The 16,598-nt window shown below is 37.7% G+C and overlaps 1 protein-coding gene across 1 annotated transcript in view; it reads right to left on the reverse strand.

The window, feature by feature from the left end:
* Positions 1-312: 312 nt before the first annotated feature.
* The window catches only part of YLPM1 (YLP motif containing 1), a 66,305-nt gene continuing 50,019 nt past the window's right edge, over positions 313-16,598 (reverse strand). Inside the window, exons 17-21 of the mRNA XM_004426359.3 lie at positions 15,196-15,276; positions 11,986-12,037; positions 6,768-6,898; positions 1,061-1,243; positions 313-728 (exon numbers count right to left, since the gene is read on the reverse strand). Coding sequence (XP_004426416.1) covers positions 1,097-1,243; positions 6,768-6,898; positions 11,986-12,037; positions 15,196-15,276 — 411 coding nt within the window. The 3' untranslated portion in view covers positions 313-728; positions 1,061-1,096. The remainder of the gene's footprint in view (positions 729-1,060; positions 1,244-6,767; positions 6,899-11,985; positions 12,038-15,195; positions 15,277-16,598) is intronic.

The following is a 16,598-nucleotide window of genomic DNA, read 5'->3' on the forward strand; positions in this document are numbered from 1 at the left end:
AGAGGGAGGATCAAAAAAAATGAAGCAATAAAACATCATGTTACAGAACAGATGAGCTCCAGGGAACTAATGAATATTCGAAATTACTAGTCTTCAAGATGCAAAGACAGAGAGAAAAATCAGCTGTAAAACAAAGATGAGTGTGTTGAACATCACTGAGCCTTGTGTTTACAACATGCGCTATGGAATCATTGAGCTACATAATATTCCACGGGAAAGAAGTTTTGAGATGTTCAGCTAGCATGTAATTAGAATACACCATATTAAAAAAGCAATAAAAGTAAAATTAAGAAAACAAGAGAAAAGGGCCCATGCTGTATAGCCCATGAATCTCATCGGCTTTATCGTGAAAGTTTATTGTTTTTAATCTTAGTACAATCAGCTACCAGTTACATACAGTAAAAAACAAAAACAGCCACAAAGCAATGATGATAGAGATAGTCTGTGACATTGTACAGTGGAAGAAATATTTTCTGTTGGAATCCTCCAGCAGACCCCCACCTGGCTTCAGCAGTTAAGCTATCACTCCCTCCCTCCCCAAAAATAGTTAAAAAGAAAAATTAATGTCTTGCTTGGGTACAGCAAGATTCTAATACCTCGTGGGGACACTGGAGAACTTTAAAAAACTAAAGCAGTAGAAACAAAACAAAAACTGAAACGTGGAAGCAAGGTGACACACAACGAAGTTCCATGAGGCCTTGGCTTCAGATCACCTCAAAGCGAACCACCTGGAAAGAAAAGAAAAGGCTGTCATGCCAGGAAAGAACATGCAGAAAGTTCAGTAGACCTTAGTATCTCATCACTCCACTCCTTCCCAAATCTACAGAACCCAAGATTTTCTCAAGTCTCATATTTTTATAAGTGAGCCAGGTTGCAGAAAATTGCTTCCTTTTCACACACTCTGTACTATAAATGTTGGCAACTAGCATATACTTACTCTTTTAGAACCAGAAAATAATACAGGAAGAGAAGCATTTTTAGCAAAGCATGCTGTCTTCTTTATCTCAAACACTTCAAAACAACCACACAGTAGGCTATTTATAGGACTGTGTACCCTTACCTTAGAGGAACAATGACTCCATTCAAAAACTAAGTCTCATATATATTTGGTTCGATTGAGGGCTTTTTCAGCCAGGTGACCACTTTCATCTGTGATCTTCTCCCAATCAGTCTGTCCGACCACAAAACCTATGGCCCTTTTCCTATCTGCGTCCTTCTTCTCTTCCAGGTCTGCCCATCTCACCTAAAAAGAACATAGCGTTAGGCTGGGCTTTAGGAAAAATAAACATGCAAAGGGCCTCTTCCCTCTCTGGATAGTCTAAGGGGCAGGATAACTAATTTGAAACTAGGAATTTAAAAAATTAGAAATTAACTGGGGAGAACTGGAGAAAGCCACAGATAAGTTACAGAAAGAAAACTCTCTAGTCAATCACCAAGTCCTAACCATTCTAGCTCCTGAATAGGTCAGCTCTTGGTTCATCCCCTCCATCTCCTCTGTCCCTCCTTTTTAGTTCACCAACTTCATTTTTTTCCTTTAAGTAAAGCACCAACCTTTACCTAGTCTTCCAGTCTCGTTCTCACTCCCTCCAATCCGTTCTGCTAGAGTGATCTTCCTAAAATACACATAGTTGTGACTCTCATCTGCTTTAAATCCTTCCCCTACCTACAGAATAAAATCCAAGCACACAGGTCCCTCTGGATCTGGCCCTGTCTACTCTCCTGCGGCATCTCTGGGCAGTGCCTATGGCATTTTAAACAAGCAGTACAAAATTACTCTAGCTCTCAGAGCACATTGGGCCATTACCCATCTCTGTAACCTTGCATACACTAGCCTCTCTTTCTGACACATCTTTGCCCTAACCTTGTCCACCTGGCATGAGTCTGGTCATCAAGCCCTGCTTTATCCCTCTTGTCCTCTGCCAAGCTAATTAATCTTTGCTTCCCTGGAGTTACTTCTGGATTTTGGCATGTCTACTTTTGAACTTCCACACTATATTGCAATTATCCATTTATAGATCTGCGTTTCCTAACAGACTATAAACACCCTAGATCAAGGACTGAGTTTTATTTATCTTCACAGAATAAATATTTCTTGAAATTTAATCTTAGAGAGAAAATAGGGAGCTGGTATTATTACGTTCATTCATGAGATAAAGAGACCAAGAAACTGACTTTGATATCATCTATGGCAAGATGACAACTACAAATATATAGATCAGGGATATTTCCTATTGGTATTCTGATGTTTAAAAAATACAGATTCTATATATTAATAATTTAAAAATATAAGCAGATATATTATAAATTTTAATAATATATATTCTTATAGTAATAATTTAAAAAATATAAGCAGATACATCATATTCTGTAAAAGTTGAAATACTCAAAGAAAGACTATGAAACTGGTTTGCAGTGCACAGTACCAATGTCTGCAGAGACCGTATTTTAAATATGGCTTGTGATTTATTATCTGTGACAAGGAAAGGGAACCAGAGCGTGCATACTCCATGGTCTTCACACGGGACCTGGAAATGCATTATTGCTCTCAGAGGTACACTGACCTTCCCTATTATCATTTACAGGACTACTAATGAAATGACTAGGCTTCTCCAAACAGCAACCACTTGGCCAAAGAGAAGATACATAGTAATAGCAGTGGTGAGAAACTGATAATACCTGACTCTTTTTAAAGTAGCTTTTTAGTGTGTAGAAAACCTATTGCTCAATTACCTTCATGGGCCTTAAGAAAGCCTAATAAGTAATAAGCATACAAAGATCTCTGGGCCTTCTGCCCATTAACGGTGAAGTATTTATTTTGATAGATTCATACACACTCTTTCAGTTCCCATTGGGATCAAGCGTACACATTTTAGCAAAAGACCACAATGGGTAAGGGGATGAAGGACAGACAGACAGATTGTAGCCATGAACAAGGAAATGGTAACCAGTCCAGACTACATCCTTAGCACAGAGTTAAACACACTGATTAATCTCTCCCTGAATAAACTAAGAGCTAATTTTTAAATCCACAGTTTAAATTCTAAGTCTTTAAAACTCAGATAAAATAAAGAATATGAGATTAGAAGAAAAAGTACGTAATTATTTTTTAAATAAGCAATATGTTTTAGCACAAATGCCTAAAATTTTAAAGTTGAAATTAAAATATTTTGGAAACTACTGTATTTTGTTCACATCTCTAAGATACACTGATGCTATATCAACATTATTTATCTACATGCTGGACTCTTCCACTAGAGGTGGAGGCTTCATCCACAGACCTGACACACAGACACTCAATGTTGTAGAATGAATGATTACCAAAACACTAAAAATAGAAGGAGCAGAACAATGACTTTCAGCTAGAAATGGCTTCTTAAATGTCAGTGTCCCTCCTAATCCTCCTAGAGGTACTTTTATTGAAATTTACAATCTCAATTTTTTGCCATTTATCTTAACCGTAAAAAAAAATTGTTGTAACAGAAAAATCTTGACTAACACTCAAAGGTTTGAGGTACATATATTTCATCCATTGTCACTACAAATATTTCAAAAATGTATGAGTTCAGCAAACAAAACAAGGGAAATGTTCACTTTCCACAGTCATCAAAGTAAAACAAATTAAAGTCCATTTGAGGGCCAGCCCGGTGGCGCAAGCGGCTAAGTGCACGTGCTCCACTGCGGCGGCCCGGGGTTCGCCGTTTGGGATCCCGGGCAGGCACGGAGGCACTGCTTGTCAAGCCATGCTGTGGCGGCATACCATATAAAGTAGAGGAAGATGGGCATGGGTGTTAGCCCAGGGCCAGTCTTCCTCAGCAAAAAGAGGAGGATTGGCTGATGTTAGCTCAGGGCCGATCTTCCTCACATACACACAAAAATGTCCACTTGAGTTACCATTTTATAGCCAAGGTAGGTAAGTGAGATTTCTAAAAACTAAATTTTATTTTATTTATTTCTTTTTTTTTGTGAGGAGATCAGCCCTGTGCTAACATCTGCCAATCCTCCTCTTTTTTTTGCTGAGGAAGACTGGCCCTCGTCTAACAGCTGTGCTCATCTTCCTCCACTTTATATGGGACGCTGCCACAGCATGGCTTGCCAAGCAGTGCGACAGTGCGTGCCGGCATCCAAACCAGTGAACCCCGGGCCAACCCAGCAGAACGTGCGCACCTAACCGCTTGCGCCACCAGGCCGGCCCCTAAATTATATTTTAAAACCTAGCCAACTTTGTAAAATTCTAATATGATCAACTTTACAGAACTACCTTTTTGTTACAGTGGAAGTTAATCCCAGGAACCCGCTTGTAGGATCTGCTTGTGCTCTGATGTTGATTTTGACGAGTGGTTTGAGCACTGTAAACTATTTGAAATGAGGGTGTGAGGCAGGGGAGGAGAGTTAAAGAGGAGCCACTTTAAAGAACTAGAAGAGCACAGCTCAGTTCTCTTTGCCCACCCAGCTTACCAAGTAAGCTACGTGGGCTCACATACTCCTTATTTTTTTTTTTTTTATAATTTTATTTATTTATTTATTTTTCCCCCAAAGCCCCAGTAGACAGTTGTATGTCATAGTTGCACATCCTTCTAGTTGCTGTATGTGGGACGTGGCCTCAGCATGGCCGGACAAGCGGTGCGTCGGTGCACGCCTGGGATCCGAACCCGGGCTGCCAGCATTGGAGTGCGATCACTTAACCAATAAGCCACGGGGCCGGCCCTCACATACTCCTTATTGAAGAGAAGTTATCTGACTAAAAATAAACTAGAGAAAAATATTTCTCATTTGAGATTATTCATTGTTACCAAACTACACCAAATTATTATTCCCAAAGAAAAGCTACTTCACTTATGTTGCCCCAAGCTTAGAACTGGAATAAGAGGTATCAGTACAAGTAGTCCCTGAGTGGAGCTGGGCCCATACAGTAATCAGATCTCCCTTCCCCACCTCCTCAAGCCACACAGACAAGGGCGGGCCCAGTGACTGACTGAAGTATTTGCAAGAGCTTTGAAACCTAGAATTCTTTGTCACGGTAGCCACTGTAATGGGAAGTTTTACTGGCATTTTTTTCCACTTACAATAAACTTTTAATATTAAAGTATTGAGGAAATTCCTAAAAAATAAATGATGTGTAAAAGTAAAGAAACATGATATGCAACCTCATTCTTTTTTTTTTTTTTTAAAGATTTTATTTATTTATTTATTTATTCCTCCCAAAGCCCCAGTAGATAGTCGTATGTCATAGCTGCACATCCCTCTAGTTGATGTATGCGGGACTCGGCCTCAGCCATGGCCGGAGAAGCGGTGCGTCAGTGCACGCCCGGGATCCGAACCCGGGCCGCCAGCAGCGGAGCGCACGCACTCAACCACTAAGCCACGGGGCCGGCCCTGCAACCTCATTCTTAATTAAAGAAATGAAAAATGAGATACCATTTTTTTTTCACTTATTAGATTGTCAAAAGTTTAAAAATTTGGTAACAGCACTGCTGGTGCAAGTTTAGAAAAACAGGCACTTATTTACATGAGGGTGTATAAACAGGTGTAACCTTTTGAGAAAACAATCTCACAATATCTGTCAAAATGACAAATCATATTCTATGAGCTTGCAACTTTAGGGCTAAAAATCCACCCTAGGGATATACTTTCAAAAAGATGCCAAGTCATGTGCACCATGACTTGCACCATAGCAATAAAATGAAAACAGCAGAAGCATCCACCAATAAGGGACTGGATAAATAACTGATTTTACAACCAAACAATGGCACACTAGGCAGACATTTGAAAAGAACAGGAGGTCTGTATATACTTATATAGAAAGATAAAGACAGATTAGCTGGAAAATTATAAATGCCGATCATATATAATATGATCCATTTTGCTTTGTTATTTTGTTTTAAAGATATACACAAATACCACTTTTATTGAATTTGACAACTGTGTGGAAGAACTATCCAACATCCTGGCTTCATTTCTCTGCTCCCTTTCATAACAAAATGTCTTCAAAAAGTTGTCTACATTTGCTATTCTATACTTCTTCATTTCCTATTCTTTCCTCAATCTGCTCCAAACTGGCTTCTGCCCTTCAACTCTCTAAGAAAACTTGAATGATTCTTGACCAATCATCAAAGATCCCCATGTTGCCAAATCCAACGGCCATTTCTCTTTTCCCAATTTACTTGTCTTCTTTGTGTCATTTAACAATTGACTATTCTTTACTTCTTGAAACATTTATCTCTATCTGAACTTCTAAATTTTGGAGTCCTGAGGCCTATTACCATTTCTAACTTAATTGGTCCCTCACTGAACTTCTGATTTTTCACTCTCAAACCTACGACTCCCCCCGTTTTCTCTAACTCAGTAAATGGCACTCAGATAAGCACATACATGTCGTGCTTATGGCCAGAACCCTGAAGAGTGACCTTTGATTCCATCCACTCCTGGACCCTCTATATCTAATCCATTAAGAAGTCCCACAGATTTTCTTCAACATTCTATTCTGCATTCTACTCTGGCTCTTTGCCCCATGACAAAATGGCACAAGTGGCCACTCTAAACTCCTTTCAAGTTGACAGCATGCTAGCCACGTGAGGTTCTGTTCTCCAATTTTTAAGTTACTTGTACATTTTGATCTGATAATTTGCAAGGTCTGACTCTTTTTTTGGATGTGTTACTAAATCATTCTAAAAAAATAACATTCATATGATTATCTGCCTAAAGCTTTCTAAAACCAGATGCCTAAATGGGCCCTTCATCCGTTGGTGGTTATTGACAAAGTCTCTTACCCTCTTCTTCCCAGGCTCAGAAGCACGAGTGTCATAATCATCAGGGAGCTGAAGATAATCCTCCATTCTGCTGGCAATTGCCTCCCAGTCTCGTTTCCTTTTAGTACCAGTTCTCAAGCCATCCAACTTGTCTGAGGGACAAACACAGAGCCGCAGCATTAAGGAAGAGTGTGAGCTTGCACACAACACACAAACAGGGGAAAAGAAGGCTGGAACACTGTGAGAGGGCACATCCACATTTCTGAGAGCAGCATCACTTGCAGATCCAAGCTAACTTCTTGGCTGAGATAATATCAAGTTCTGTGCAATTTCCATCGTTTATCTGGTGTTCATACTGGTAGCCACTACATTACGATGTTGGTTTAAGTAACAAATACGGGCAGAGCAAGAAAGGCACTTGTCTCCTGGCCTCCTTGTCCTTGCACCCCGCCCCAAATCACAACATTTCCGCTCTCATGTTCTGAAGGAAAATGCAAAGTTGAGTTTTTCTAAAAACAATTTCTTCCATTCTTTTTTTGTCTTTAGTACAATATTAACACTGCCCATTTCATCTGCAATCGTGTATGATACTGTGTCATATGAAAAACAGGTAGTACCAATACCAAGAACTTAATGAGCCAAGCTAATGTTTAAAAAGGTTTTAGATTAACAGTTTCCTGAGATTTTGACTGCTGTGAGAGGATTTGCCACGAGTTAATGTTTATGAGTAAATTGATTGTACAGATCATCATTTTCTTTGGTTAAACTATGAAGTGCTGTTGACCATCCTGAGACTAAGGGCTCATCAGCCAAAGTAACCAGATCTGAATTTTCTTTCTGAATCCTCAATCTCAGAGGGGTACGCTTTCCAAGGGCCCCAAACAGTAATCAATTAAATGAACAGGGATTGCTGATTCAGAAATTATGAGATATGAGTTTAGATGTCTTCAAGAAGAATACGCGATGAAAACGTGTGGTCTTTTTTTATTGGTGGTTGTTTATACTGATTTTGAATTCTACATGGGAAATATTATGAGTTATATATATTTTTAGTTACATTGAAGCACTAAATTTTTGAATTATCTGTAGTTATACAGACATACTGATATTAAGCAGGTCAATAAAAGAAAACCTAAAAACTTCAGAAACAGACAATAACCACACTTCATTCAACTCCATAAAGGGTGCAGAGTGTATACAATAGAAATCTTTTAGGCACCAGGTTGGAGAGAACTTGATATGAAAAGAAAAGTACAATGAAAGCAGTAGAAGGAGAGAGGGTGAGTTTATGCTTAATATGTAAAAGTTTCATACACAACTAACTGTAACATACCATACAGGCTTCAAAAACCAATAAGATTTTGCATACTTGGTGAAGCTTTTTATTTCCTAATCCCCTCCCCGATAAAGCAATATTAGTGAAAAATCAGCAAGGCAAACTACAACACTTTACAAAACTCAAGAAATTTTTATCATATCACAATGGAAAAATTTTAACATGGATGAGTTCAATAGAAACAGTCCTAATCTCCTCTGTAAATCACACGCTGTACCAAATGGCTCTATCTACACGTATATGACAGGCCATATTATACAAGCTCTTAAAGAAGTGACCCCTTGATTGCACAGGGACACGGGACATGGTATTAGAAAAACAAAGTCCCACAAACAATAAAACTGTTCTCAGTTCAACAGTGTACAGTATTACCAGAAGAGCAGAAAGCTCCAACACACTTATTATTAAATAAACCTCAAAGGATTTCTAAACTTAATAAGATCAACTTCGACATTAACATACTTCAAAGGAAAAATTTCATATTTCAATTTCAAGAATAGAGCGTGGCCAGGCATCAATGCAGAAGAGCAGTATGAAAACTGCAAGAGCTTTTCCTCATACACTGGGTATATGACAGGAGTTACAAAACCAGGAGTCCCATATTTGCCACACGGACATTCAGAGGAGCATGTATTTCTAGTCTGAACACCCTTGTTTGTAATGTTTAATTTGAAATTTTGTTTTGCACAACATGTTTAAAGTTTCTTTCTTGGGGCTGAAGAAAGGTTCATACCTCTTCCACATGGCATCCTGGAAACCCAAACACACAGATGTATGGCGTAAGGTGAGGGAAGAGTAACCTGGGGTGTTAATTACGGAACACGACTGGTGTCCGATACACTCATACTAATGATTTTCAGAGGTCTGAGTTTCAAAAGATGAAGTTTTAAGATGAAGATGAAAGTTTATATATTCAACTTGGAAGGTCACAGAATTTTACATCTTCAAAACAGTATATATTACTATAATATAGCACAACAGGAAAATTTTTTAGATACATCTATGTATTTTCTAAACATAAATGGTTATTTCTGAAAATTTGTTCATGGTGAACATACAAGGGTTATGTGTCTATACAAATAATAACTGCATTCCAACCGTGAAGAGATGAAACTGCCCGATGTGTAGAAGGCCAATACACAGTAACTCATAAGCGGAGACAAATGACAGAGATGAGAAAAGCAAAAGTACTCAATATGGAGAAATCTAAATTAGGATGATAACAGTCTCAAACATTCTTTTGGTTTCTCACAGTTTGAGAAACCAAAATCATGTCACTGGAATTTAAGTAGCTTCAATGCTGAATCCCAGCATCTGATGTGGCATGTAACACCCACCCTTGCATTAGGGTGCCTGTGTCCCAGCTGGGAAGGAGCCAGTTAGGTGCAACTGAAGGTGGGCCACAGGCAGTCTTCAACATCCATGACATCCATGCCAGATGTAGCTCAGGCCAGTTCTGAATTTTTCTAAAATTACACCACTTCCAATTTAACCCTCCAACACAGTTTGAACTGTATACTATACTTAATGAACATAGATCAAGAATCTGCAATGAGATTTAACCAGCTGCTTGAAAGATTATAGGTTAAGCGAGTATTTTCTCATTGGCAGACTCACTTGTGAATTAAAATTTCTCAGTTACAGATTCAGCTCTTCTGGCTCAATGTATAACACTGCTAAAGCTTAATATGTTTCCATCCATCATAATCATGTTACCAAGATTAACTTAAGAGTGTAGGTAAAGTACTCAGAAAAATAAATTGTACTTGGTAATCAAATCTATTGAATTTGTTATGATAAGGAAGGCAACATAAACAGGCTAATTCTCAGATGAAGATCCTTATGTTTTAGAGAAGAGTCTTCTTCTCATTTGGCTCCATGGACCAATCTCAAAGAAGCAAGCACTTGTAAGAACGCTCACACTCAATCTGCCTTTCTCCACTGGTGGATTAGCTCTCAAGATAACAGAGTGGTGCAAGATACAAATCATTATATGAAACATCACTGTCACTCTTACTAAAAACAAAAACCCAACTGCAAACACGCTAGAATTTATTTTCTAGATTCATTACTAGATCTTCAGTGCCTTTAACTGAAATGGTTTAACACATCCATTTCTGGAATTCATTGTCTAACATTCTGTCTTTAAAATGGATTGAATCTGTATAAAATGTATTTTCTGAGAAGCAAATGGAAGAAATCAAATACCAAAATTAGTATCATGTTTTCTTGAATACTCATCATAACTAAATTCCATTTTCCTTCCTCTTTAGAAATTAGAAAGGAAAACAGAAAATGGACTGGCTCAAGTCTAAAAAAGCATTATCCTAGAACATATATTACACATAAGGCCTCTGAAGAGTATATGTTTAGCTAAAATATTTATCACTTTTACAATCCCTTTGTCTCTTTATTTATGATCTCTCTTTACCCCAAAAGATAATCATTATTTAGAGAACCAGAGAAGAGGAAAATGATCTTACAGTCTTACAGGTTATTCTAAAAGTACAGAACTTCAGACAGACTTAATCTAACGTCAAAATAAGCAGATCTAAAGCATTAGTATTAAAAAAGTAATTTGTGATTATTATTTTCCTACATATCTAATTGCACTTAAACACTTATAAATGTTTTAAAGGTTTAGGGAAGGAGATAGTTGGTTTTTATTAAGATTTCCCACAGAGGGAAGACTAGTAGAATATGTCAGTAACCACATATAATTTTCACATGACATACACTAGAAAAAAATTCTAGGCTTTACAACAAAGCACCTATCCCAATAATACAGTAATACTACAGTTTATGGAACTATCATTGAACACAGGACTTTTTAACATAGGTCAACATCAATTGCTAACATGAAGAGTTGGGTACAATGAAAGGCATAGCCTATGCAATTGTGTGTAAAATATAGCCCCTCTGATGTCAGAATCATAGACAATGTGTCCCAAACAGTGAAGCAGCTAAATGACTCAAATTTGATCTACAAATTTAAGATATTTAGATGGTTACTTCAGTTTTGCATGATACCAGGAAGAGAAATGCAGAGACCAACAGTCATACTTCATACATTAGTATGATCAATCTTTCAAAAAGTCCTCATCACATTTTCTTAGATGACTTATTAATACATCTTAATCAATATATTAAATGGTTCTCTTTAAGTGAGGGTCAAAAAAAAAAAAAAAACTGAAAACATTTTGCAGTATCACCATGAAATACTGGAGGAAAATCCACTGGATATGTATGATTTTCTGCTTGACAGATAACCTCACATTAAGCAACTCCAATTTTTGATTTAGACAATCATTCTAACCAGTTTACCTTGTAATCTGGCACTAAAGTTGAAGAAAAATTTGAATGAAATCTTACAAAGCGGGGTCCTCAAAAACCTGAATTATATATGTACCTCCCTCCACATAGAAACTCTAATTTATCATACAAGGAAAATAATTGCCTTTTAATTAACTTTTAAACTCCAATATTTATTATTATTACTAACATGATTGCCCAAAGTATTCATATTCAGGTTTAACTTTGGATCGCAGTTAAATATTCTCTTAAAAAAGCAGAAATCTCCTCAGCGCCAACATTTCTGATTAATATAAAAGAATGGATTTTAGAAGTGACAGTATTTTATTACTAAATTTATCACATATTTCTGCTTACTCTAAAAACCTTAAGTGGATGGAAGGTAGTTCTTTTAAAATACTCTTCTTTCACACTGTCACAAGATATAACTAGTTAAACTGAAAGCTAGCAAAACAGACTGAGGATGTAAGGGAGGCCAAAAATCCTGGTTTAAGCAGAAATTTGGGGAAATCTGTTCTTCGTACAGCAGAAAGATCTATGACCATTACCATGAGGTATCACATATAAAAACAGGAAAAAGGAAATACCCACCTAGCTTTGCCTCAGATGTGTCCATCTCCCATTTGCTTTTCGGAATGTAACCCTAAATTGTACACAGAGAGAAGCTCGAAGGGTTAGAAAGAGACACATACATGCATATCACTTTTGAATCGGAAAAGCATTAAAACTGGGAATGGATTCAGTTTCCACTTACTAGTTATCAATATATTCTTAGGGAAAACACAGTCTCATTATTTTTGAAGAAACTGAATTACCAAATCCACCAAACTTCACTGCCCAGATTTCAGAGGAGTCACTTCAGAATAGTATCATGAAGGCGCTGTGAGGCAGCTACAGTTCAGGACAACACAATTGTAGTCTGAACAACAGCTGTATAGCAAATATGGCAAGAATGTACGGTAGTTACTGTGCTAATATTAATATCATTCAGAGTAGCAGAGGACTTATACTACTAGGTAGGTTATTTTCTAAATATAACTGCTATTCTCAAGTGATAGTAGCCATGAGCTCCAAAGAGTGTTCAAGACAGTTACTTTATATTCCAGTATAATTTAAATACTCAAAAGAAAGGAGAAAACTTGGTATCACTGAACATAATTATGAAGTTCAACTTCATTTTAAAATGACTCGATCCATTTATCAGTTAGATCTTACAAAAGCTAATTTTATGAATCAATTTCAGAGCATTTCTTTTTCATCAGTTGGAAACTAGATGATTATTTCTACGTCTTTTAAAATTACATTTTCCTATTATATGAAAAACCAGAAATTTCCACAGGCAATTCACATCGTATTTAATAAAATACCTGGGCTTTATTTCAAAGTCCCATAAGATTTTAAAAATTCCCAATGTACATTAACTATTTAACTATGTGGTAATCCTTTCAGTTTATTCATCTGGCAAGTGTATGCTTTTTCCACGTAATTTAGTATGATTCCCCTTTTCCTTCATTTGGACTCTGTTCTCTATTAGGCCCTAACATACAGAACTTTAATATTAGGACTTATTTTACAGGACAGATTCATCAAAGGTGTCAGCATCTTCTTTTAAGAATCAATATATCTCTCTACTATTGGGAATGTTCAAGTTCATAGAATAGACTGACACACAAGTAAGTTGGAAAGTATGTCGAGCATGTCATAACAATAGCTTTTGTGTAAGAGTTTACTAGAGCATCATCATTCTTCCAGGAAACCTGTAGGTTTTATACATTTCTAGTCTTTAAGCCAGACTAATAATTCAACTTCAACTTATTATAGTATTTCAGGTTATAAATAAATTATACCATCTTTTCCAAATACATTTTTAGAACAAACCAAGACAAAGCTATCTGAAGTGATGGTGCTAAAAGTTAAGTACTGATGAAATTTGTACAAGTTATATCTCAAAAATCATCTGAAAACCTTAAGCATCACTAGAATAATATATTCAAAAATTCTGAGTCATATTTACTAGGTTCACTGAAGCACTAAAGAAGGCAAAATATCATACCAACGATCCCCCAAAAGGATTCTCTTAACCAAGAAAAGTTTGGATTTCATCCAGCTGCAGTAATCAGCACAGAGTAGAAAATGCAAAGTTTATTGAGAATTCCATTAAAATGGTCTAAATGACATGAGACTTGCTCTTAACCCTTTGGTTAAACTTCTCCAAGGATCTTTTACTGTTGGACTAGAACCCAATAGTAGAAGATCTGGATTCTGCATTTTTGAATGGGTTAAGAGAAGTTTTATAACATAAAGATAAGCAAAATGAGTATATTAACATCCCCCTGCTGGAACCACCCAGTTCGTCCTTACAACTATATTATCTTCTCACTGCTTGAAATGTCAGGCCGCTTGGAAATAAAAGAGATAGTCCAGCAGTGTAGAGTGCTAAGGCTTCCTTGCCATTTTTTCTGATGTAAAAATATAGTATTACAGTGTGTTTCACTTTTAAAAATAATAGTGAATTCAATTAAAAGTTCCAAGTTTTGCCCTACACCTAAGCAAGTCAGATGTTAAGAACCATATCCTGAACTGAAATTTCCACAAAAGGAAGACAGAGCTTCAGAAAGCTAACATTATAGACCTCTCACATGATCACTTTCTAGTACACACGCTGCAAGGAGCTAAAGAGGTCATTAGCCATATTCCAGAACAGCGTGGACCTTCATGTGAATTTCCTGCCTACATTTTAGATCATATATGTCAAACTACAACCTAATTAAGAAAAATACTTCATTTAAAGAAAAAAAACATACTGAGACTCAAATGTCATTAACTTTAAAGCTTATTTTTTAATCCACATATGAAATCTAAGAATGTAGAGGTTGACACCATCTCTATATGAACACACAATTTCTATCCAGAGTTCTCTATATCACACATGGGTTTGATGAGACCACTCCTTAGAGAGTCTGTATTCTCTAGGGGATAGGAATCAGAGTTCTTGCTTTGTACATTTTCAGAAGATTATAAGAAGCAGCTTTAGCAAGGGCTGAAATATTAAATAAACCGAATAATATTTTGAATTTAAAAAGCAACACTATTATTCCAAGGCATTGCTATTTTCTGTACCTCATTAGCAAACACTGAAAAGTAACATAACTCAATAGGTCGCATATTCTTGAATGACAGGGTAAGGCAAACATTTCTACAGAGGTGTGATCAAAAGCATTTACAGTAGGTACACAGGAGCTTTGAACCCACACTATGAAAGCCTCTAGTCAGCCTAAGCAAAATGCATTTCCTACACAGTCAAATCATTTTCCTAATCACTTAATAGGATAAAATGCAGAAGAACAAATCCAGCAGTCAACGCTTTGCCTCCTCACTCAACAAGTTCTTCTGCTTCAGTTGACATAAACTCAATTTTGAGATCTTGTAGCAAAGAAGAGACAATTATGCATATGTTGGGTAGGCTGTACCACATATCTGCTGGAATGTAAGAATGCCCTTTCATATGTAATTGATTTTCTTAAAAAAGTATACTCTCCTAACGCCACCCACAAATAGATGAGTGAGTACAAGGGTAAGTTTCTTAGCATTCTTAAAATTTTCTTGTAACAACACAGTAGAGGGTTCTTTTGGTCAGGGGAAAAATAAAAAGTATCCAAAAGTCTTCTTGAAGATGATTATGGAAACTTTTACCATTAAGGTGCTTATTAACAGAAGTAATCTGACCACAGATCTGAATTTAAACCCTTAAGAATTTTAATAAAGAGACACTTTGTTCAAAGTGGTTGGTCTGTCTCCTACCAGTTCGCTTTCCTCTTCCTCTGCATCTTTCTTTTCTTCCTTCTGTTCTTCGATATTTGCATCAAAATCTTCCATCTCTACCTACACCACCCCAATAACAATTAAAAAAAGAAAAAAAAGATTGAGTTAACATTTAGGAAAATGTTGAGTCCCTCATCGAAATTCGAAATGAGCACAGTTGCCCAGAGCAAGATATCACAGACTCACCGTTACATACAAAGTAATTTTATTTATTTTTTTTGGTGAGGAAGATTAGCCCTGAGCTAACATCTGTTGCCAATCCTCCTCTTTTTGCTGAGGAAGGATTGGCCCTGGGCTAACACCTGTGCCCACCTTCCTCTACTTTATATTTGGGACGCCTGCCCCAGCACGGCTTGATAAGTAGTGCATAGGTTCACACCTGCGATCCGAACTGCAAACCCCAGGCCACCAAAGTGGAGCGCCCAAACTTAACCACTATGCCACCAGGTCAGCCCCCATACAAAGTAATTTTTAACACCCTAAACTTTGAAATAGAACTGATAAAAGACAGAATGCCTTTCACTTTCCTGAGATATCCATCTTTATAATTCCATATCAAGTTGAGTATAATGATCTGTTCTAAGTTGACGGTTATCAAGGAGCGGGTGGAGAGTGTGGGGCAGTGGTGGAGTGTGGGGGGCTCCCGCCGTGGAGAGACTGGGTCCACTTCGGGAGGTCAGGGCACACACATGGGGCAGGACTGTGTTGACTGTGTGTGTGGACCTGTGGGCAGCAGGGCTTGTCAGCTGCAGAAGACTTGTGCTTCTCAAAGACCCACATAGGGGGTTTGCCCCACTTTCCAAAGTCTGAAACAATTGGGTGCTCCTGTGCCTGAGGCCAGCCCCACCCAGCTGCAATCCTCAGAGAGCTCACAAGAGACCTAAAGGCTGGAGGCTTATAGCAATTGTAAGCCCCTGAGCCTAACAACCTGCCACGCTGGGGGCCTACTCACTTAAAAGAAATACTGCAACACAAATGTGGTATTAGAACTTGCAGCCAACTGAAGTGGGGCTCCCCACACCTGATAAAGAGACTGAAGGGCCCACAACAACTACAAACAGCTGAGCATTACAACAGCTGACCAGGAGCATAACTCGGCCTACCTGGACGCATACAGGGAGAGCAAACAGGCCATAACAGAAGGACACACGTAGCCCACAGAGGGGTCACCCCTTGAACATTGGGAACTGAGGGAAGCACACTGCAGGACTCCTAAGGCATCACTTGTATAAGGTCACCTATCCAAGAGCAGGAGACGTAGCTGACCTACCTAATACGTAGACACAAGCAGAGGGAAAGAGGCAAAATGAGGAGGCAAAGGAATACATTCCAAGTAAGGGAACAGAACAAAACTCCAGAAAAGGAACTAAGTGAAACAGAAA

This window comes from Ceratotherium simum, chromosome 24 (assembly GCF_057802395.1).
Source record: "Ceratotherium simum simum isolate JZ-2026a chromosome 24, ASM5780239v1, whole genome shotgun sequence".
NCBI lineage: Eukaryota > Metazoa > Chordata > Mammalia > Perissodactyla > Rhinocerotidae > Ceratotherium > Ceratotherium simum.